At 38.9% G+C, this 24,539-nt stretch overlaps 1 protein-coding gene across 2 annotated transcripts in view; it reads left to right on the top strand.

The window, feature by feature from the left end:
* Nucleotides 1–20,345, top strand: part of PLCG2 (phospholipase C gamma 2) — a 60,589-nt gene extending 40,244 nt beyond the window's left edge. For both annotated transcript variants that reach the window (XM_065640781.1, XM_065640782.1), the window contains 15 exons: nt 887–1,006; nt 2,312–2,492; nt 3,255–3,323; nt 4,501–4,610; nt 5,469–5,565; nt 6,372–6,438; nt 6,671–6,828; nt 9,458–9,560; nt 10,510–10,719; nt 11,315–11,460; nt 12,476–12,590; nt 13,814–13,981; nt 14,602–14,690; nt 18,148–18,332; nt 19,102–20,345. In XM_065640781.1, the coding sequence (XP_065496853.1) occupies nt 887–1,006; nt 2,312–2,492; nt 3,255–3,323; nt 4,501–4,610; nt 5,469–5,565; nt 6,372–6,438; nt 6,671–6,828; nt 9,458–9,560; nt 10,510–10,719; nt 11,315–11,460; nt 12,476–12,590; nt 13,814–13,981; nt 14,602–14,690; nt 18,148–18,332; nt 19,102–19,144 (1,861 nt within the window). In that variant the 3' untranslated portion in view covers nt 19,145–20,345. The remainder of the gene's footprint in view (nt 1–886; nt 1,007–2,311; nt 2,493–3,254; nt 3,324–4,500; nt 4,611–5,468; nt 5,566–6,371; nt 6,439–6,670; nt 6,829–9,457; nt 9,561–10,509; nt 10,720–11,314; nt 11,461–12,475; nt 12,591–13,813; nt 13,982–14,601; nt 14,691–18,147; nt 18,333–19,101) is intronic.
* The last annotated feature ends 4,194 nt before the right edge of the window (nt 20,346–24,539 follow it).

Raw genomic sequence — 24,539 nt, forward strand, 5'->3', positions numbered from 1 at the left:
GAGCCCAAATAGTTACGTTTTCCTAATCCTGCTCTCCCCTCAGCCTTGTCAGAGATGATTAGGCTGACTTTGCCCCATGCTGCAAGCAACAGTCTAGCTGGGTGGTTATTTCCAGCTGGTATTTGCTTGACGTAGATCCCAGGCAGAGTTTGCTCTTGTTTGCTGGCAGAACACTGTCATCACTGCCCTTCATTCAGTTTTCTTTTCAGTTGGAAAAAGTAAATCTCCTTTGCATGTGCAATACTGATCTGTGACATTAAACTTATTTTTTTGCCCCCCCTCCCCCATGCTCTGGGAGTCACTGAGCACCCACAGATAACTTTGGAAGCCAGTGAGAAGGAAAGGTAGAGTTTAAGGGGTTAGACTTTCCTGCCTTTCTGTATAAGGTGGAGATGTACTGCCGGAATAAGTGGCCACAGCTTCACTGAAGGCACATTACATCCAAGATGGGCGTATCTCTACAGTGAAAGACAAAATGAAGCTCTGAAAAAAATAATTCAAATGCCTGGTGTTTTTCTTTTGTCTTTTTGGGCTTTTCCTTAAGTCTACTATGTGAAAACTCTGAATAAACTACTGAAAACTGAATGGTAGACTAAAAGCAGGATCCAGCACCTTTGTGTCCGGAAGAAATGCAGATTTATGTTCTATCATTTCAGACAGACAAAGTGTTCTGATCTATTCTTGATGCTTTCATCCAAAATAAGCTGCTGTGTTACAATGTTTTGTAATAAGCTGCTGTCATAGGTGGCGAGATGGGGAAAATCCAATGCAGAATTTTTCTTGTAATGTTTGAAAGTATTGTTAATAACATTGCATGTTATTCTTACTGAATGACACTTGACAAGCTTTGTAATCCTTTGTCCGTTTTGATTTTTAACGGTTGTAGTTGGTACTATAGTAACTTGAGTCGGGGAGAGGCAGAAGACATGCTGATGCGAATTCCTCGAGATGGAGCCTTTCTGATTAGAAAGAGAGATGAGCCTGATTCGTTTGCCATGACTTTCAGGTAAGAAAAGACAGATATGATGACATTCCCTAGTAGCCCAATGCTGTTCTGTTTTATTTAAAAATATTTAAGAATCATAAAATTATTGCTTTCAAACTTTGAGTAATTAGCATGGTAATTTGTGCAGCAGGTACATGTATGACAATGTGTACAAGAGTTAATTTGTGACTGGAAAAGTCGTTGATGCTTTTATAAAGAGTATTTGCACACTGACTGTCCCTCTCTTCCCATACAGAACTGTGCACAGTCCTTCTTCACTTTCTTGACACTCCTCACTACAGGGTGTTATTTTGAAGTTTTCTTTGGTGCTGGTTCAGCAGTGATTCTGGGTCCTTATGCCCTTGGAAATCCTGCCCTGTCATATAACTGACCAAAATGAAATGTCAAAATGAAACTACTTTTTTTTTTTTGCCAGGGAAAATATTTTTGAAACTGTGGTTCTTGCAGCAATATTAATAAAATGTATAGAATTGTGATGTTTTCCATCGTGCCTTCAAATAAAATTGTGTTTCTCTGAAAATGCATATTTCTGCAACATATAAAATTGCTTTGGAAAAACAAATACTTGTTTTTTCCTCATATTTACATGCCTTACTGTGTATTGAAGGTGTCTAGAATTCCCCAGTCGCCTGTGTACTTTGATTTTAAGCTTTCTGCTGTTACCAAGTGTTATTACCAAGTATTACATTAAGTTATTGAAGTAGCTTGAGCTGCAGCAACTCAATAAATCAATTTCACAGTGGGGAAAACAAGAAGAGGCTTGAAAAGGATGTAGGGGTCTTCTGTGGGTGAGATGGTTGTCAGTGAATGGTTTTACTGTTAGCAATGCAAGCACAAACCTTGTGTTCAAGCACGAGAGTTTGTTTGTTTTTCTTTCAAAATGGATTTCTGTCGTCATCAAAATGAGTATAGGGAAGAGACAGCTACTCGTCCTGAGGGGAATGTGTCCGTCGCTTAGGGACAGTGGCAGATCAGCTACAGTGGATGCCAGAGGGTCTGTCAGTCTGATCAGAGACATATGTGTTAGTATGAAGATGACAGAATACCTGTAGAGGAAAAAAATAGGGACATTTAAGCAAAACCGTAGATTTGTTCCAAGGCTCTGTACATTGCAGAAAAGTGAGACTGTCTTTTTGTGAATTGAATCAAGCAACTGGAATTCGATGTGAATAAAAGAGGCTTTGGAAGAGGGAGAAATTATTTGATGTGGTGAAGATGCACAAAGCGGTTTTAGTCCAGTTTACAGCACTGATGCTCTCACTACAAGTACCAAAACCATTTACAGCACCTGCACTTGTTTCACAGAGCGGAGGGGAAGGTGAAGCACTTCCGAATTCAGCAAGAAGGTCGTCATTTTGTTCTTGGAACCTCGGCCTATTTCGAGAGTTTAGTGGAGCTGGTAACGTACTACGAGAAGCATCCGCTGTACAGGAAAATGAAGTTGCGTTACCCGGTGACTGAGGAGCTGCTGGAGCGCTACAGCACGGTGAGCGATGGTCTGTGTCCCAGTGCCAGTTGCTGTCGCGGACGGAGTCCCAGATCTAGACCTGGCGGTGCTGGGTTGGGTTCTGGCTGTGGTACGTGATCTTCGGGGGAGGTTAACCAGGTAGTTTTCTTGTCTGTGAAACTGAGATGGTTGTACTGACTTCTCTCACAAAGGTTTTGAGATGTGTGAAGGAAAGAGCTTCATCTTTGATTACAGGTCAGCTCCTGCCTTCCTCGGGATTTGATTAGAAAAGCTGCTCTGTGAAGTGGGGGATCATTGCTCTGCTAAGAGTTTTTGATAACAGCCTCACCTGCAGTTGGCCCTCTCTTCTGTTGCTGGAGTGGGCAGAGATCTTAAAGTGATCCTGCAGATGCCAATTGCTAAGCATTTCAGAAAAAAATGAAATATTCTGCTGTGCCTCGCTCTGGACAGACAGTGCAATTCGCTTCACCGCACTGGAGCCATCTCAGGGATGGTGTCCAGCTGCCTTCTGTGTTAAAAAACGAGAAGTACCTCTGAAGGCTCACTCTTTGAGATAAGCATGAGGAAATCTCCCCCAGAGACACTTAAATAACAGACTCATGTTCAGATATGTTCAAGTATAGAAATGAGCATAACATAGATGTCTGGCTTCCCTCCTCTTCTGTTTGCCCTTGTATTGTCAGAAAGGTGGTTTCAGCAGTGAATGTTCCGTTAACATTAAGTACTTTAATAATATTTTATTCCTGTAACTTCATTTTTTTTTCTTCTTCCTGTTTCTAGGAAAAAGATATAAGCTCCCTCTATGAGGTCAAGATGTATGTGGAACCCAGTGAAATCACCCCTACAGTGGTAAGCTTAAAGAGAAATATTCATACTTACTGTAGACCACTGAAAATGATGAGACTTGGCTTTTTTATTTCCTATTAGCAGTAATGAAAAGGATAATTGAAAGCATTAGTATGTTTGATTTGAAGTGTGTCACTTTTTTCTAGCATCTCTTTCAAATTTGTACCCAAACTTTTTTGTGTGTGCAAATCCTGTATTGATTCATCCTTACTGGGAACTTGGGCACTTTTTGCTGTTAGGTCTGTGGAGGCGATTTGATTTAGCATGCTTGCTTATGCAGGTGTGCCCCCAAATTAAATAACCTACGAGAAGATTTAATTGGAGGAGCCCAAATCTCTGTGGAAAGAAAGTACAACATGTAAACCCCAAGCGTGTGTGTTTATGAGCATGGTTGTCTGTGCACAAAATGATCGCGGTTCCATTAGCCAACATGGCCTGCATGCACAAATAGGTGCAGAGTTTATTTATGAGCTCTCTGTATAAAAATGGTGTCTTTGGTTTATCAGTGAGTTATTAAAGTTTGTCTTCTTTTAAGATGTATTTAATGGTTTAAAAACAAGTGGCACAGCAAACATCTACTTATCTCTAATTCTTGTTAGGGCCTGCCTACTTGTAAATTCTCAGAAAATTTCACCTGCTTGTAAATTTTTTGGCTGTTAATTATTTTTAGTCTTTTTGGCCAGTGAATTTGCGTAGCTGCTGAAGAATTTGGGTAGTAGTAAATTCCAGATAAGGAATTGCTTGTCCTGCTAAAACTGGATGTCTTCCTAAAGGAAATATAACTAGCAGGTTAGCTGATATGGTTTTGAAGTAGAGGCTTTGTGGGCCTCTAAGCCTACAAACTCTGACTGCATATGAATACATGTAATGAAGATAGAAGACTGATATTTCAATGTGTAGTTTGTTTTTTTTTTTTCTTTCAGCACCCCAAAAAAAAGAAATATTTTTTTTTTCTCTTTCTTTTTTCCAAGCTGATACTTGAAGCATAGCAGTTAAGTAGCATCACTTACTTCCACCAATAGATGTCACTCTGGAACTTCAGTATTATATTTTCTAAGCTTCATAACAAAAAATGATCCAATCCCCTCACTTTTTTTTTTTATTATTTTTTAAGATTGCATTATTGATCATTTTGTGACCCATACCCTTAGATGACCCCTTTGCTCTGTTTCTCTTAAAGCCTCAGAGAACAGTGAAAGCCTTGTATGACTACAGAGCCAAAAGAAGTGATGAATTGAGCTTCTCTCGAGGAGCTTTAATTCATAATGTCACAAAGGAAACTGGAGGCTGGTAAGGACAAAGATTTCTCATAGGAGAACTTCTGGTGACTTACTAGATGGAGGAAAATATTGAGCTTTGGGTAGTTGTTTTTAAAATCTTTGCTTATTGTCTGATTGCTGGTTATTAACTGTGGCCTTATAAATCTTTATGGCAGTACATTAAGAAAAAAAACCACAAAAAACCAAAGCCAAAAAACCCCACAAAACCCCAAGCCAAAACAAACAACAAACCAAACAAAAAAAACCCCTCATCCTCAAGTCTCCTTTCATGTCTTTTCCATTTTCTCTATCCTACAGCGATAAACTCAGCCTGCAGAACCTCTATAGCCCAGTGTATCCAGTATTTTTCCTTTACTACATTTATTCTTCCTGAACACTTGTGTATTCTGGGAAGTCACGCATTGCTCTATTGCCATCATTGCTCTGTTTCTTTCCTTGCTCTGCTAAGTACTTCTCAGACATCAATCCCACCTTTTTCAGTTATCGGTACAGTCTTCTTTCATAAGAAGTTTTCTTTCTTAGCTGGCTTGTAAATTGCTTGGAAAGCTTGGGAATCTAATGTTTCCCTGTAGTTTCTGCAGGGTAATCAACCATATAATAGTATCTTTAGTACTGGAGGGGGAAAAAGCCTCTTAAGTCATTAATTGCAGTTTACAGGGGCTGTAATCCCTCTGAAATAATCTGTTCTACATTTAATGATCACTTTGTTAGAGGTTTTAGCTACTTCATCACTTACATTTTGGTGATAGCCAGCTAGACAAGCTAGTGTAGGATATTAATGACCAATTTCTTGAGGATTAGTGCCTCATTAATGTCCTATTGAAGCTCTTTATTTTTTTTCTCTATATACGTTTCTTCTTAAATTCAGGTGGAAGGGGGATTATGGAGAAAAAGTCCAACACTATTTTCCATCTAATTATGTTGAAGACCTGTCATCTGATAACTCTGCTGAGCTCGAGAGCCAGGTGAGGGTTAAGGTTTATCCAACACATTTCCCTAGAAGAAACTGCCTACTGGAAGTGGAAGTCTGGTTTATACAATTACTACTCTGCATAATGTGTTTGAGAGAACAAGGTGTTTATGGTCATTCCCTGCTAATGAAAATCATACCAGTTTAGATTTTTTCAGAGAGTTTGGTTAAACAGTAATGTGCCTTAAACTTTTAACTAGGTTGCCTGTATAATAACTGCCTTAATATTTGCAAATAAGAAAACTATGTGTCCAAACACATCTTACTAGCCATTTCACACTCTGTTATTAAGTTTTTATGCCTAACTAACCCTATAGTGTTTGCCAAAAGCATCTAAAAATCTAGTCTAGAATCTTGGACAAAGATCTCTTCAACAGAAGAAAACAAAGCTCCATAGTAAGCAGTTTTGACATTTTTGAGTTTTAAAAATAAAATCTCGAATTCTTTCATTGTTCTCAAGCACTTCCAATGATTTACCAGGAGTCTTTGGAGGAAAACACATATATTAGGTTTCACCCCTACCCCCCCTTGTCATTACAGCTTTAAGCAGACTTGAAAAATGAGCATTTGTCAGGAAAGAATCTGCACTCCCCATTTTGATATACTCTCACTATAGAGATTCTCACGTGTTTCTCAAAATGAGAAATTCTTGATAAGGAAACAGGCATTTAAACATTGTAGTGGGCATGCTTTCAGTGAAACTGAGGTTAGATTTAATGGTGCATGTTTATTATTTGTTAATGTCCTGTGCATATTCGCTCAAGAGAAGACTTAAGGTTGGATTTAACTCATGTCTTTCAGATTATCGAAGACAATCCGTTAGGCTCTCTCTGTCGTGGCATACTGGTACTCAATACGTACAACGTTGGTATGTATTTTCTGGTGCTTACACGTGGACTCCTGAGCTTTCTGTGTTGAGTAAACTCTTTTATGTTTAGCAGGAAAGATTGAAAAAAAAATCGTCTTGTATTAATACAGCTAGTACAGTTAATATGATGAAAATGTATGATACTATCTATTGCAATAAATCAACAATGACAGCTTAGAAGAACAACTGTTGTATTTTAGTATCAATTTCTTGCTCCTGTGTTGCCTGACAGTGAAAATGCCACAAGGGAAACACAACAAGCCTTTTGTCTTTATTCTGGAACCTAAGAATCCAGAAGATCCATCTGTTGAGTTTGCAACGGATAAAGTAGAAGAACTCTTTGAATGGTACCAAAGTATCCGTGAAATCACTTGGAAAACTACAGAAGAGGTATTGATAAATATCTGTCCATTGTTTTTTATAATGTACTGCTATAAATTTACAATAGGATTTGTCTTTAGCTGCCACACACTGGTAAACCTTGCTGACACCTGGTCCTTCACTCTTTTCGTATTGCTGTTTTTCTGCCCATTTTACTGATGCTGTGAACCTTGTTCCCTAAACTCTTTTGGGAATCCTATGTAAATTCATGTTAACAGGAGTTTTCAGCAGAGTACTGTCTGTTTTGTACCCTGTACCTCAGTGAAGAAGCGTGCTTAGTAATACAAAGTGGATACCATTACAATTTTACATCTGGTTACACTGTTTCAATCCTAGTGTTAAGCAGAAGAAACTCAAATACCGGACTGTTCTGTTCAGAGTTGTGAATCCACTAGTGAGTATATGTGAAGTCTGAGCTGCTTTTGCCTGAACTCTTCGAAATCCTGTTTGCTAACTCTGCTTCCAGTGAATGCAGTGGCACTGATAGGAAATTGTTTGGCTAATACTTTATTTGTTTGTAACTAATAGGCACATTCTGTATTTAGTAGTATTTCCAAATCCTTGCCTAAAGATTAAAGGATTCTGCCTAAGTTTAGGTTTTATGTCCCTCTACAATTACTGCCACTTAAAGACATTCTTCAGGACTTGCTTTTCCTGTTCTGATGTATTAATTTACCTCCCTGTCATCTTTTCTAGTATTCAAAAAGTCTTTGACATGACCAAAAAGCCCTTGCAATGACTACGCTTAAGTATACTCTTTCCTTTGTTGCTTTTATTCACTTTTTATTAAACAGGTGATATGAGTGATGGAAAAATGTGTTTCAGTGTCATGTTGGCTCACGCTGTTTATCTGTGATCTGGAGTGGTAATGCTCTGAGGGTCATCATAATCCTATTTATAGCAGGGAAGTCGGTGTCTTGATCAGAGGACTGCAAATTCAGCAAGGGAAGAAGTGACAGGAGCTGCTCACCTATTGTTGGGGGAGGAGAGATACAGTTCTTATGCCAGGCTTTCATTTGGAAATAAAAATGAGAAAAAGAGAAATATGGCCTAGAAGAAGTGTCTCTAAATTGAATGTTTTTTATGGTACATCAATGGCTCTTCAGGAGCTTGGCAGCTTTTTCTCTCTCTGTACACTCAGAGAAGTATTAAACAGTCTGTGTTCAAAGGTGTTTTAAAACTCATTTGTGGCAGTCAGGAGGCTTTTCTCACCGTGTGGCCTCTAGAAAGTTCACGTGACAGACTGCTGCATGGGGAGGGGAAAAAAGACGAGGAAAGGCCTTTTTTGCCAGTACAGTTAACAGGCTGAATTTTGGGGAAGGAAAAAGCATAGCGAGTCATCACTATGCTACAAAATTATACAGGTGTTTTATGAGTTTATTTTGGGGCAGTGTCCATTATACAGAAAAAGTAAAACTAAGCTCCACGTGTCGTGTCATCTCTGTTTAATACTGGCACCTGGCATGCTCCTAGGAGTGGCTGTTCATTACTAGCTCTCCTACCTTGTTGTCACTGGAGAGTTATGTCTAAAGGTGGGCTCATGGCACCTGCAAGTGGTCCTTTGCTATTTGGAGCTCTAGTTACTGTTGAGCAATGTCTGGGAAATTGTGGTGGATCACTCACTAAGTACAATGAGGTTTGTACAGCTTTTTCCCAAGGTTATTTCCAAGTCTAAACGCCATATTCTTCTTCACTTCTCCTAGACTTCAATATATAATCTCTGGTTCAGTGAAACATTCTGGAAACCCATGGTTCCCTAGCTCTGATTTTCATTCCTCTTTAGTTTGTGTTGTTGAGGGAATTCTTTTGGAAAACTTCCTAATTGCTGCTGCTTCATAACCTCTTGTACCAACGCTAATCGCTGTTCAGTGTGGGACTCTTCTAACATGTTTTATCCTGTAATTACTTCTATGCCTGAAAATCCTCCAGCCCAAATATCTCCACTCAGGACAAGTCTTTCTGATTTCAGTCATTCCCAGTCTCTGGTTGCAGAGACCATTGCTCAACTTCCACAGAGCATGTGCTTGCCAACATGGAAGTAGATAATGGGTTTATTACTGATAATGACAAGAAGATTGCACGTGATTTTCCATACATCACGTTATTGGTTTGGTGCGCAAATAGAAAACTACAGGAATGATGCTCATGGGACTTGAATTCAACTCTTTGGGAGTTACTAACAAGACTTAAGTCCTGCTCGGGATTGTAAATAAACATAGAGACAATTCATTACCCTTTGCATTTTTTCTTCATACCTTTGCATTTATATGAGGTGCAGAGTTGAGAATGTGACTAAAATCGAGTAGACCCACATTAAAAGGAAAAAAAAAAAGTTGCCAGGATTCTGAGTAGGACTGATCAGGGAAACGCTGAAACACTTGCTTAAAAAAACCCAAACCAACACAACAAACCTCTCAGAAAAACTGCAACCCCAACTAACACCTAAACCTACTTGGTTAGCCTGTCCTCTGAATTGGGTCTTGAAGTACATTACATCTGTGCAAGTGTCTAAGGTTTCAGATAAGAATCTGGGCAACAAAGAATATTCAACTTCATCGTTTCATTAGATTATACCCTGGAGTTCCTCTACCATAATACTTGGAGTTTCTGTAATCTAAAACTTTGATACATTTTTCAGGAGAACAGGAGGAAATACTGGGAAAAGAATCAATTGATTGCTATTGAATTATCCGATCTGGTAATCTATTGCAAGCCAACAAGCAAAACCAAGGACAATTTAGGTATTTCCTTTAATATTACATCTGAATTTTACCCCTTCTTTTATCTTTACAGATGTTAGTTGACATTTTAGAACTGAAGATATAATCTATCCTTTCTCTACTGGAAAGCAAAGTTCTGACTCATCCATATAGTTTTCAGTAACACTTTGAAATCGTGCACTGGAGTACAAAAAAATTGTCACAAATGTCTAAATTCCTCTAGTTAACTAGAGACACCCTCCCGTAGGTGTCTTTCATGGGGAAGCTCGCTAGTTACATGTCAATTGACTTTTCTGAGATGAAGAACTCTGGCTGAACACTTGTGATTTGCTTGTGAAAACCTCCAAGATGGATTTGTTGTGCGTTATATAATTTTACTGAAAGAACCTGTTTGCTATTTAAGTAAGCTATTGGAATGGTATATGGTTTCATAATATGAGAACTGGGGCCTGTGTAAGTGCAGGTGTGGAATCTGACACTGGAACATGTACTTCTTATTCCAGTTTTTTGTTATTGCTGCTGGAGAAGCCAGCAAATGTGCCCTTCTTCCTTAAGTTTCTTTGCAAATGTTTCTAATAAGCTGTCAGTGTGGTTAAGACATTATAATTATAGTCATTGTTTGAGGCATTGGCTAACCCTGGCTCACCCTTTCTTCTCCCCATTTAAACCCAGGAAAAGCTGTCTCATTTAAATATGTTATAGTAGTCAGAAGTGCATTATTAGCAATGATGAGATGAGAACATGACTATAGACTCTTATCTGCCCTGCTGCAAAGCATGTGGCAGGCAGGCAATTTTAACTTTCAGACTTTGTGCTCAACCAATTTGCCACGTCTGCATGAAAACAGTGCCAATTATTGCATTAAAGGACAAAGCAAAACAAAGTAAACCAAAGTGTTAGTAGAAATGCAGTATAAATGTCAACTTTTCTTCCTTTAGTAACCCCTCCTTTTCCTCCTTACCCTGTGTAGAAAATCCTGATTTCAAAGAAATCCGTTCTTTTGTGGAAACCAAGGCAGAAAACATTGTTAAGCAAAAGCCAGTTGAGTTGTTGAAATACAACCTGAAGGGACTGACACGCGTCTATCCTAAAGGACAGAGGGTCGACTCATCCAACTACGACCCATTTCGCCTCTGGCTTTGTGGCTCCCAGATGGTGGCTCTTAACTTCCAAACACCAGGTAATATTACCTTTAAAAAAGGATCTAATCCACCTGCCATTTCACCATAAATGAGCCTCTTTCTGGCCCCTCTGCCATTCTAGTCACTGTTGCTGTCCTATTTATTTGTACTTCCCAGCAAGAAGGGATGTGTGAGAGCTAAAGGTTGGTTTTGAATGTGTGGATCACCTGATAGATCTGGTCCCCAAAAGTCAGTCTGCAAAAGCCTGGTCTTTAAGCCTAAGTAGCCCCAAAGTTCTGAAACATTTATTTCACTTTGATCTCTTTGTGATACGCAAGCGGAGAGATTTACAGCAAGTTTCAGGTGGATGAACAGTTGTTCAGGCACAGGGAAGGCTGCACTCAACTTTCTGGTAAGGGCCAGCTGGCTTATGACACATTTATAGGAAAATAATTGTGAATGGATGGGTTTATCGGGATTAAAATTGGTGAGAAATACCCTGTCAGGTTCAGTTACTGAAGGGAACCGAGTCTTCCAACTTACCTTTCCAGTTCTTTCGGATGAAGTGGTGACCAGAAAGGATTGCAGTTTAGTGCTTCCTTAGCTTTATTCAAATAGAGATCTTCTGTTCTGACTGTTTAACTCTCTCCCTAGATAAATACATGCAATTGAACCATGCCTTGTTTTCACTTAATGGACGCACTGGCTATGTTCTGCAGCCAGAAAGCATGCGAAATGAAGACTACGACCCAATGCCAAACGACTCGAAGAGGAAATTGCAGATGATTATGACAGTGAGGGTAAATCTCTTTTGTAAATTATGTTTTTTACAAGTCATAAATATCTATAAAACTAAAAATAAAGCTATTATGTTTCAGAGCAAGATCTGACAGATTGTCAAAATACTGTTTTTAAATGTCAGTGTGTTTGAGAATAAAACTAATTCCACTGGTTCCTGAAAAGAAATATACATCTTTATCATGCTAATGAAGCACATGCTATAGGACTGAAAACACAGTCCTGCGATAATTTTATATAATTGCTAGTGAAAATTTCAAGTGAAGTAACTTGCATTTGCAATCTAATCACTTCTCAATACAAGGGTCCTATTGGACATTGGTTAGCAGCAGACCAACTAGTTCAGAGATTTCCAGTGTGGAAGAAAGATATTTATAATGAAATATAGAAACTCAGCAGAAAAATTAATAAGCTGATTCTTCCCCCCTTCACTGTATTTAGTACAGTGTGACTTAATCAGTATGTCATTCTCATTTTTCATTGAAAGATGGGTTTATCATTTGAAGATTATACCATGTTGTCTTCTGGTGCCAAACAGGAATTGAACTTGTTTCTGTTCTTAGTTGCTGTACAATAAGATATGTCCTTTAAAAATATGTTTTCTGAGAAAGAAGAAACACATTAACTGCTTTTCACTACAGTTTAGAAAAGAGGTAAACAGGGACTGTGAATGTAAAGCAGGAATTTGTTAAAATAGGTATGTAATAAAGGCTGAGGAAAGATGATGAAATTTATGTGACAGGCCTGGTCTGGAACTGCATACTGTGTGCAGTCAATGTCAGCAACAGTATCTTACGATAAAAATTACTGGGTTACCCAAACAATGAAAGATTTTATTATTGGTGGTATAGATAGTGTGCTGAATACAGGCGAACACATTCAAGAGAGAGAATATGTATTTTTGCATGTTCTCTGGAATTTTTTTCCCCCCTCTAGTTCCGTAGGCTACCTTCCGTACAGAAACAATAGTGCCAAGTTTCCCTTGGGGGTGGTTATAATTTACAGTTGCTTTTGCAGGTTTTAGGTGCTCGTCATCTCCCTAAACTTGGTAGAAGCATCGCTTGTCCCTTTATAGAGGTAGAAATTTGTGGCACTGAATATGATAACAACAAATTCAAGACAACAGTTGTGAGTGAGTATCTGCAGTTTTTTGTGTTGTGGAGATATGGTAATACTTCTAGTGCACTTAAATAAAATGCGTAGAGGATGACCATGAATATATATTGTCTGTAATTGGCCAGAAACCTATAGAGGGAGGAGTCAATTAACTGTTGCTCTGGACTAATGAGTCATACAGTGTAATTCTTTTGCTTGCCTCAGGGCCAGTTAATTTGAGAAACCACAATGTATATCAAATTTAGAAAAAAAGCATTATTACATTTTGTAGAAAAAAAGCGCCACAATTCTGTTATGTATTTGCCTATGCCTAAGTTTGTCTATTTGCATATTTTAAAAAATTGCTGTCTTGGAAGTGTGTGCTAGTCAGCACCCAAAAGCCTGGTCCAAATGGGAAGTTGCTCCTGTGAGATCCAGACTGTATTTATTTAAACTTGGGTTCTAAGACTGGCATCCCCTCGGAGGCAGCTTGGGAATATATGGCTGTAAAGAAGTATAACTTGCAATGCAATAGAAGGTTGATCAAAGTTCTGCATAAGAGGCGTGTGTTTGTGTGCATGTGTGTTTGTGTGTACAAGAGCTTCCTTTAAGTGCACTGAAATGGGGAAATATCTCAGCCCTTAGTATTTCACCATCTAATATTTCTGGATGCAGCAGTACTCCTAGTAGGCAAGGGGCTTTGCTTCTAATTATGCAAAACAGTGGAAAATAAACACAGAATCAGGAGCAGAATTTGCATTGTAGCTCTTCAGTACTTCAGAGAAGAGGATTATGATTTTAATTTTTTGTGGGAAGTGGCCAAGACTTCAGAAAGCAAACTTCCTGGCTGTGTCACACGTACCAAATTATTTGGTGTTCCTTAAATTACTGTAAGAATTGGGCCATTGCACATTAGTCTTCCTAGTGCTTTTCACACTTCTACTCTAATACGGAGTATAAGGCTCATGAATATGAACAACGAATTAGCTTCTTTTACAAGTACATGTCCAAGGACGTATTATATGTTTAAATTCAAACAATAGCTTTTCTTCATGGATTTTCATCCCTGCCAAGTTTCTTCCTATCTCCCCCCACAAATAAACATATACAAACCTTCTGAAGCAAGGTTACAACAGGAGGCAGATGGTAAATAGGATTTTTGGGCCTTTGTATACCCGGAAAATATCCTGGGATACATACCCATATGTGAATGAAGTGAAATTACTGCTTCATAATGAAAATGTTTCTTTTTGGTTACAGATGACAATGGCCTTAATCCAGTTTGGGCACCCTGTCCAGAGCAAGTGAAATTTGAAATTTATGATCCAAATCTAGCATTTCTGCGCTTTGTTGTTTATGAGGAGGATATGTTCAGTGATCCCAATTTCTTAGCACACGCCACTTTTCCCATCAAAGGAATCAAATCAGGTAAGATCAGTGGGTATAATAAGGGGCTAAGTCAGAAAGATGCTGTTCAGCATTGTTGTATTGTGACTTGCTCTCAGTCGAAGTTACAAGGTGCCAAAGGACAAGTGCCCTGTTGATCCGAGTTCCTATAATCCGTTGCTTATTATGATACTAGGTGTGTCATTTGTAAGTATTTAAAATAATCCTGTCACCCTCTTGAAATTCCATTTTTAAAACTGAGATAGGAAAGCATTATGTAGAATAATTTGCACTGTCTTTACCACATACTCCATTTCAGCAACAGGGTTATGTGCTCTGAGTAAAATCTGAGAAGATTCTTTTTCTCTTTTGGTGTCAGTGCATTTGTTTTGTTAATTACCTTAGCTGTGGATGTAGAGTAAGTTTTCTGCTTTTCTCTGCTTCTGGCTGTATTCAAGAGTGTGTGAAATGGTGTATTTCTCAATTTTGCCAGTCTTGCCTTTCGCTTCCCTGTATTTGTCACAGCAAAGCCCGCTCTGCGCAGCGGAGCACTTGAGCAATGAAGGATCCATTAGTCCTCAGGACTGTATGCACCATTTTTGTGACTGCCGATAACCCTTTGCCTTGACTCTAATTGTCCTTTGTACGTCTCCCCCTTCCAGGTTTTAGATCAGTTCCTCTCAAGAACGGCTACAGTGAAGATATAGAGCTGGCCTCTCTTCTGATTCACTGTGAAATGCAACAAGTGCTGGTGAGAACCACTGGGGCTTTTTGTGCACTTAGACTGTGTGTTATCAGTTCTTTGTGGAAAAAAGCAAATGAGGATTTAGTTTTCTGTTCTGTGTCTCTTGTGCCTATTGTCAGGCATTTCTTCTGTAGGTACTGGGGAAGACCAAGAACGCAAATAGAGTTACTCTCCCTCTGGGTGGACAGCTTATGCAGTTGTTAAAAGAAATAAAGTACTAACAAAGTCTCATTACCGCCACTAGTTTTTGCTGTAACGGCATGGTCGTTGTCTTCCCTTGTTAGCTAACTGATGCCATGCAAAGTTAATTCAGCTTTGGCTTTGTAGAACAGTCTTTTTTTAAAGGTCCTACATAAAAAGAAACCACTTTAGGAAGAGGAGATAGTACTTTTTCCCAGTATTTCATTAAAATAAGTAAGCCATCAGGTGGAGGACGTATTCCTACAGAAGTGCTAATCTGCATCTTTTAAGCCTCTCAAAACACCTAATTGGAGTAGTAGTATTTTTAAACATACAAGGGAAAAAATAATGATGCATCCTTGCTCATGAAGCCAGGCATCGAAGCGGCTGATCTGTGAACAGCATTTGTTGGTGTTCCACAGGCATTGCTGTATATATGTTGACTTGAAGCAGGATTATTCACAGACTCTATCTCAATAATATTTAATGTTATTTAAGCACACTGCTGTAGAGGCCATGGGATGAAAGTTTAAAGATGCTTCTGGGAAGTGAATATTTCAGGGTGCTTTCCAGTATCTTTCAGATTCAGAGAAAAAAAAAACCAGCCCAACTTCTTATTTGTAGTATTTTACAACCATTCAGGCTTCTGTGGCAGTTCACACCAATGTACATTATTTTTCCAGATTAAAACATGAACTTCTGCTAACCGTAATCATTATGTCTCTGGAGGGTTTTGTGCCCACAGTGGCATACACTGAAATGGAAATTACTGAGTTCAGTCACATTCTTCCTCACAAAGAAGCGACAGCCTTTTTCAAACATCCTTTGTCAGTATTTTTACAAGACCGCCTTGTAACACGTGATGTAAAGTGACCGTGTGCAGTGATGGTGTTTGGCAGCCGTGGTAGGTTCTTTCCGGTGGGTTGCAAGAGTCACGAGAGCAGGAGAAGGCTGGAAGCTGAAACCAAAAGTCTGTGTCTCTGTGTGTAAACAAAAGAGACCTACATTCTTTGAAGATAACGTTTAAAATGTTCTTATTTCATGGACACGAGTCTGATAGAGTAGGCCTGATAAACTGCTATTTTTTGGCTTGCTGCCTTTGAGAAAACTGGGAGCGACTTGCCATTGCCTAATAGGTTGAGCATGGACATCACTTGTAGATGCATTGCAAATTCCTCCTGCCGTGGTTTCTCTTCAGAAATTCAGATCATTATTTGCCTGGGGCGGGAGTAGCTCTTAACGTGTTGTTCATAGCAGCGGGATGTCTCCCAATCTGTCAGCACCGAGTCCTTTGGCAGCAGCACATTTCACACTCTTCAAGCCCCTTCTGCTTGGTAAGCCAAATGAAGATGCAGCACAGCTCTGTGTTTTTATAACGTTTGATATCTCTGGGTGGTAACGCAGTGGCAGGAGAACTTTCAAAAATCTCCCCTTTTGTTTGGCAGTCTGCAACACACCAAGACTTGCTGTTGTTAATCAACTTCTGGAGCTTTTGCCAGATCATTCAAGAAGCATCAGAAAAGATCAAGGCTGTCTCCATCTGTTCTTCTGCCCCTCTTTTTTAAATGATGACCCTCCATAAAATGATATAATTTAATAACAGGCCCATTTATATACAGAGCCCATCTGCATACTCTTGGAAATGAAATACAGAATTATAAATGGGAATTACAGATGGCTGTGGACTTTCTCAGGAATAGAGATGCAAGAATATTGTACACATAAGCATGCACATTTGTGAATTATTATGGGGGGCCTTATGCATTTTCTGTGGAAGTTAACCAGTTTTCTTGATATTGTGGAAATTGTACTATACTGAGGTTGTTGTTACATTTAGGAGCATGTCTTATTTGCTTGAAAATTGATTTACCTGCTGCAGAAAGTGTGTATATTTCTTCAGCATTTTCTGATTACAATCAGCCTCAATGGTATATATGTTTTTAACATAAAGATTGAAATGGACATTCTTAAATGGGGCTTTAAAGTCTGGCTTTGTGGATATATTTATTTACAAAAACAAATAGTAGTACATATGCGTCTTGATGATTACATCTGCAAATTGGTAGTTGGCAATCAGCTTTTCCCTTTGCGATTTTGGAATGCAAAGTTTCCTTCACCTTTTAAAAAAACATAAATAAAATAAAAGAAAAAAAGTACTTTAAAAAATCTTAATCAGTAGCATAGCACTGAGGTTGTTTGAGTTGCTTCAGCCCATACCTGGGAGCTGCAGGAATGTGTTTCAGGAGGAAAAAGAAGGTTTAGGAAAGGATCTTGTTGCTCTAACTGAAAGTCCTTGGGTATGTTGCTAATCTGTCAATTTTCCTTGATCTGGACTGAGTGCAAAAAGAGGCATTCTTATTAGTATGCTGCCTCTGGAAATGTTTAGATTTATTACATTTATTGATTGCATGTCATTTCATGGAGGATGAGTATCTTGGTTTGCTGCTGATGTGAAAATTAAGACTTCAGTCCTGCCGGTGCTATTCCCCACTAGTAACTCAATAAAGGAGGCAGGTTTTGCATCCAAAGTTTCGAAGTATTAAAATAATTTGAAGTCATAAAGGGAATCAGTATGATTGTTTTATGCTTGTGGAGCTTTTTGAGACTTTCTGCTGTGGGCCACATGCAACAACAGAAACTCAGACTGCTGCAAATTATTTTTTTAAATACTTAGTCCTGCTGCAAGTATTGAATTTCCATAGCTCCACAGAAACACAGGATCTATCCTTCTTTCTTGGGCGTCCGAGTACTTGCTGCTATTAGGAGTCCTATTTACTAGTCAGTATTTCCACCGTTAGTCTCCATTGCAATAGGGAAGCACCAGGACTGGTAGGATGTAGCATAATACACAAATATGATGGAACAGTCAAAAGTTAAACTTTTTTTTTAAAGTATTTTTAAAACTGTTACAGTCTGATACCGCACTATAATACACCATTTGCTGTCCTTTACTCAACAGACTGTCATGCTTTATTATGGAAAAATATTCCAATAGAAGTTTTTAGATGTACACATTTCATTACTTGCCCTGGAATGTCCATGATGCCCCCGTTAGAGGGTATGGCTGTTTGTACTGTGGGGCTGAGGAGTTTTTTTAGTGCTTTCTTAGTTAGTTTGTCTCTGTAAACATTCCAGAAACATCTTGTAAAACTAATTTTATAAAACATTCTATATAAAGCAAATGGAATGTATTTAGGAAAACAAATAGTCTCCCTATGTTGATTCAGTGTCATTTTTGGTACTTGTCTTACAAATCACATTGATTTCCAATATTCTTTTGAAGGAAAGTGAAGAAGAGCTTTATTCCTCATGTCGGCAACTTCGGAAGCGCCAGGAGGAGCTTAATAACCAGCTGTTCCTTTATGACACCCATATGAATTTAAGAAATCCTAACAGAGATGCTATATTAAAAGAATTCAATGTGAATGAGCACAAACTCCAGATATATCAAGAGACATGCAACCGCAGGTGGGTTGATAATCATTCTCCTTTCCCAGGCAGCTCTATTTAGACATGATTTCTGGTGAGGAAACCTCGAATTTATCAAAACGAGCATCTGCAGAGTGGCGAGGGTAGAACGGGCATGTCCGAAGCAGGGAAGGGCTGCGAGCCACTAGAGGCCAGCAGATGCCGTGAAATCTCTGCTTAGTGCCATCTCGGTTTCAGTGATCGCAGTGAAACTTGTAATCCTGTGAGCTTATGTTCCTCTCTTCTCCTGCTTTCCAGGAGGAAAGCCTGGGGGTACATACAGCCAAATAAATAAACCGCCTCGCTCCTTCTACACTAGTGAAGTTGTGTCCCTGGAAATATCGTTAGCGTATTAGGTATGGGAGAATAGAAGATGCTTCCAGATACACACACCACAAAAGATAAAACCAGTATCGAGTTGTAACAGCCTAGAATTGTCTGATAAGTGTCAGTACATTACCAAAGCTGAGGGGAAGGATCCTTTTCCTTTGCCACCACCGTTGGGCTCGGTGTGAGGGAGGCAGAGGCTTCATGTACCAGCAGGAATTCTTGAGGAGATCTCAAGATGGGATGGGAGGAAGACTTTTCTATGTGTGCTGAACAGCTGCATGAATCACTGGTTTACTCCCATTTATTGAGGAAAAAAAATGCAATGCTTGTTACTGATGCATTACTTGCCATTTGTATCTAAGTAATTTGAACTTGGTAGACTGTTTTCCTCTGAGAAATTCCCACTAGACTTGACGTTTTCCTTTTCTTTTCCCTTAAGATTAAAGGAGAAGAAAGTCAGTAACAGCAAATTCTACTCTTAAAGCAATCGTTCTTTGATGCGTGCTTTATCGTGCAATTCAGGAAGAGATACTAATTTATCCTGGTCGTCCTACTCAATGACGGTCTCATCAGATTGAATGACTGGAAGAAGAGGAGGAGGAAAGATGGGTTTCCTTTATAATTTCTTGTTATAAGAAAAACTGTTTTAATTCCTAATAATTTATATTCTGTCCAAAGCATACCATCTGTGCAGGCCAGACCTTCTACGTATTCAAGACTTTTAAAATTTGAGGGCATGTTGTTGGATAGACCTCACTTCTCATTATCAATACCTGAACTGCAAGTCATCTACTATATTTGTGTATGCGGGCTACAGATAAGACATTCACAACAATTTGCATGCATGGAATCACACCACTTTAACAACCTGGCTCCTTAAAATTAACTGGTAGTGAGGTTTTAATTTATTAAATGCTGTAAAAGCACTTTTACACCAGCATTGTCATGTCATATACGTTACAGTGCCCAAGGCAGCAGATTGTACTTTTGATACTGTATAAAATATTTTGGGCAGCTGATAGCTCATACTGTATTTTCTCCTTTTCTGTTACATTTTTGAGAACTAGATAATATGTTAATTTTGTTGAAACCAAATATCTTCTGCAACTGTAGCTGTATTTTTCCTGTTGAACTCTCTGTGGAGGTTCAAGAAAGCAAGGATATGTGAATCTGTATTCATTGCCCTTGTGAACCTATGTTCACAACCTCAAGGCACCACAAGGAAGAGTTTTAAGATACACAGTAGGAAATATCTGTTTGTTTGTGGAAAGTATTTGAAATTCTGAAAATCATTTACTTTGGTGTAGTGTCATTTTGCAAATCCTTTCAGCTGCTAACTTTCTTAGAAATGAGTTTTTAAATGAACTGTCCAATTTAAATCTTGCAATCCTACTTAGACGATAGCGTCAAATGATAGTGCTTTGTAAATATAGACTGTTTTCCCAAAATGTATCTAATGCAAGAATGATAGTATGCACATAGAGGTACATCTTTCTTATGGCTTTAATCAAATGAACATGCATGAGAAAACTTGTTAGATTAGCAAGTGTGTTCTCCTACCAGAGCAGAACCAAAGTCCTTCCATGGCACATTTAGCACCAGTTGTCATAATTTGTGCATGTGTTGGTTCTTTGTGCTACCACTGTTGTTACTATCACGTTCCTTTATCTCTACACGGGTGGAGTTTTGCTGTCTGTGTGCTTGACTTCAACCTCTAAATGTGTGCAGAGGAGTTCAGTTTTTCTGCCTGAGGCATAAAATGCTGCGTACATAGTGTTGTGTTTCTGATCACGGAAAATGTACATGGATTTGGGATTCACAGCCCGATGAAGCTGCCTCAGCAATTTTCAGTTTCTCTTGCTCCCCATGCGATGACTTCTGTTGTTTCAAGAGGCACTTAATTGATGCCATTGTGCGTTCACAGATGATGGTTTGAGGAACCCCCTCGAGGTTTTAGTTATTCTGTAAAGACACTCTTGTCTCAAAGATGAAAGTGCTATAATAGTGTGTCCCACGATGAGGTGGCTTCTGTAAATTTTTTATTATAAAGAACTTAATTACTAATCACTCAACTGAAAAAGAGAAGAGAACAAAGTTAAAGGCAATTTTCTGCTTTTCTTCCTCCTGGCTGAAGTCTTTTCAGTAGCCAGTTGTGTTCAAGGATTAGATGGGTACAAACCACCCTCAAACAAAGAAAAATCACGTCAACTGTAGAATTGGGAGGTGGAGCTGTAACCTAGACTGCTGTATAAAGCTGGGCTTATCTGCAGTATCCAGGTGTAACTGGATGATCCAGTTGCTGTTCCTCGAGGGGGGGACCTTTGGTGTGCATGCATTTTGTAGCATGTTCCAGGATGTCGTTAGTTTGTCGTATGATCAGTCCCTGTGCTATATATTTCATTCAGCAACCTCCATGATTCCCATCTGATGTTGTGAGAACACTGTGGTGTCAGTGTTGAACAGACAAGGTGGTCCAGAGCCTCGTCTGGAAGGTTCTGAGGTTGTTGCTACAGGCGGGACAGGATTTATAGGCAGCTGACTACCAGCTCAGTTTGGATGAATCACAAAAAATAGGAATCTACAAGATGCTGTGGCCTAGGGAGACCAAACCCTAGAGCTCAAGGCTGTTGCTATGGTGGGTTGGTTTTTGTTTTGTTTTTTTAAGCTCAGTTCCAGAGCAGACATAACCAAACTGTCCATTTGTCCTGGCTTCTTTAATTGATATCTATATTCCCGACACAGAACAGCGATGAACACAGGAGTTCCTTGTGCTGCTGCTCTGCAAATATTTAAGAATTAGCACATTTTTTAGTCTTCTGAAAAGTCCCGTGTATATTTCCCACACATACGTGGTATCAAAAGTTACAAGAGGCACTCCTCAGTATTTATAAAAATCATTTTACAGTAAGACCTTTTCTCCCCTGAGTGTAATGTTACACTGTATTCGGAAGGAAAATACCGCATTGGCTGTTTTGTTGACTTGCAAGGGATGTGCAAGGCCACGTACTAACTCTTCTCCTGTTTCTTGCATTCTGTCTTCTAACTCCAAAATCCCACTTCTCAATTCTTTGCCAGGGCAGACTCTGTAGCAACTTTTTCACAGTTGCAACTGTTTTAATATGAAAGTAGGTTTGAATGTGTGTGCTAATTGTATAACCTAGGAGGAAAAACATTTATAAATTTTTTGAAGTCAACAATATCTGTTAAATTGTTATATTCTTATAGAAACTGTTTTAAATTCTCAAAATAACTTATTTTTAATAAATAATTTTTGATATCTCAGCAGCGGTGCGAATGATGCCAGATGCTTCTTTGTTTTAGCGTTGCTCATGGAATTCCAAGAATTTTGCTCGTCATTTGCAGTAGTATGAGTGAGTTCTTATAGAAAAATGGTCTGCTGGTGTGTGATGGTGTGTTCTGCGGGAGGCTGGAGGAAGGGCATCTCTGTTTTTTTAAGATGAACTGACTTATTGATCGTTTCCATAGGCATGGTTATTGCTGCACTTCACCTGGCTGCAGACAAGCAGGGCAGAAGGAAAAAGTCAAAGATCATGTTTAACTTGCAAACCCTAACTGACCTTTTTCAGTGATAGGTAGATATAAGCTTCAGCCCTAGTGAACATCACATTTGGATCAACTCAAACAGTGAAGCCTGAACAAGGCAAAGATGGGTTTGTAGTAGTCTGGAAGCAAAGTAATCGTGATGTTCACCATAAAATTGCATCAGCACGCTCTGCCCGTAAGGTTGCCTGGGCAGAAGTGCTGCTGGGTGAACGATGCCATCTTCATGTTGTCGTCTTTTTCATTGTTTGGAGTCTTTTGATAAAAATGACATGCGTATTGAGCAGGACTCGATAGGAGGTATCTGCAGCCTTGCTCTTCTAGGTCATTACATGAGCCGAATGGTCTTTATCACCTTTTAATTTGTGAATATTGGTATGCACAAGTTCTGGAGTAAAAAAAAAATTACTTCATTCAGGTGTTTTGCTGCCTGTGTTCTCACTTTTTTCCACCCTAATGCATCTCTTAAGTTTCTCTGTTGCAAACATTTTTTTAGTTTTGCAGTTCTCAAACCGAACTTCTAGATGGTGAGACGGCATTGCCTGTGTACCAGAGATTATCTTTGAATTCTCCAGAGTAGTTGTAAAAAACTGAATGCGGTGTGGAAGCTGAAGTACAGTTGTTGAATTCTGCACTAGTCATGTGTGAGCATTTCAAAGTGCAACTAGTTGACTTTGTTCCAGACTGAAGTTCAGTTTATATCATTAGAAACAGGAGATAAATGTAATGCAAATTAACCTTCAGAATCAGTTTGGAGCCAAATTGATCTTCTGATCCATAACAGTATTTATAAGCATGCACAGCTATTAGTTTTAAAAGAATTTAATCATGATCTTGACTAGAAAAACACAGGAGTAGCTCCCTTAACACTTGTGCACTACTGAATTGCAATTTAATTCCCAGATCTTTTACAATATGTCTAAATTATCGGTGTTCAGGATGCTTTTCTATGAAGCACACATCATAAATCATTACATATGCCACTATACTGTTGAAAGTATGTGGAAATTAGTAATAAATAGAAATGAAGGAAAGTTTTGATTGAGTCTCTTAGGAGAAGGGACTATAAAAATCTGGTCTACTTTCAGGGTGATTGACATTTAAACTTCTAAAACAAATATATTTAAATATACATTAGAAATATAAGTTGTGTATTTCTGGGAGGGTTTTACCTTGACATACTATGTATGCGAGGTGAAGCAGCTGACCAACGATTCTTTAAGTAGTTACTTAAAACATGAGCGTCATTCTTTATAGTGAGGCACCTATCAATTGTCAAATAATTTTGAGGATTAGGAAAAACTGAAGCTGTGCTATATTTTCAGTTCTGCTTTTTCAGTTTTCAGATGCATTTCTGGTAATTCACTTTCAGGAAAACAGGCAATAGATTAAAGTTTGGAAACAGACACAACACTTCAATTAATTATCTCAATTTACTCAGCTACTCTTGCAAGAGTATGAACATGAAAAGCAGGAAGAAGGAGAGAATTCTCATTGTAAAATAGTTAAAAAGGAGCGGCTGTGACTGGCTTTATACGTAGGTGATTTTCAAACAATTTTGAAGTATCTCCTTAAGCCACAGATTTCCTGTTTTCATTTTGGAAAAAGTATCCTTCACCTCTTCTGTAGCCAGGACTTGGCTTTTTTTCCTAGATGGAGCTGAATGACGGGGAATTAATGAATTCACCGAGAGGCTGTTGATGCGGTCGGGGTGGCCGGTGCCAAACCGCTGCCTGGTTCTCCTCACAAGTACCTGATTTAGGAGCCTGTGCTCAAGCAGGAGTCAGGAGCTCTCAAGACAAAATAATGCCTCCTGTTCTGTTATCAGCCAAAAGTTCTGTCCTTGACTCCAGGCAAATGAAAAGGTTCATGTGTTGAGCTCAGCTTCTGCAGGAGTTTTGGTATTCATGGGCTTTTTGTCTTCTCAGGATCTTCTTTTTTTGTTATACCTAAAAACCTCTGCAGGGCTTTAACCTCAGCCAGTCTTAACAGCGTGGGTTTAGGCTTCATCAGTTTAGGACACTTTCCACCAGTCTCACCATTGAGATAATTATGACGGTAGTAGCTGAGTTTTGCTAATAAAAATATCACAAATAGCAGAAGAAATTCCTCTGGGGCACAGGAGTTGTGTGCCGTATCTGAAATTAAAAGATTTTTTTTACAAGACAGCATAAAATACCAATGCTATGGTTCTGTGCAATGGGCTTGTGCAATTTCTTGTACGTTTTGGTTTTGTCTGTTGCTTCTGCTGGCATTAAAATTTCTTAATCTGTTTCTGATAACATCGTGTCAAAACCAGAGAACCCAAAGGGGAAA

This window comes from Caloenas nicobarica, chromosome 9, assembly GCF_036013445.1.
Source record: "Caloenas nicobarica isolate bCalNic1 chromosome 9, bCalNic1.hap1, whole genome shotgun sequence".
NCBI lineage: Eukaryota > Metazoa > Chordata > Aves > Columbiformes > Columbidae > Caloenas > Caloenas nicobarica.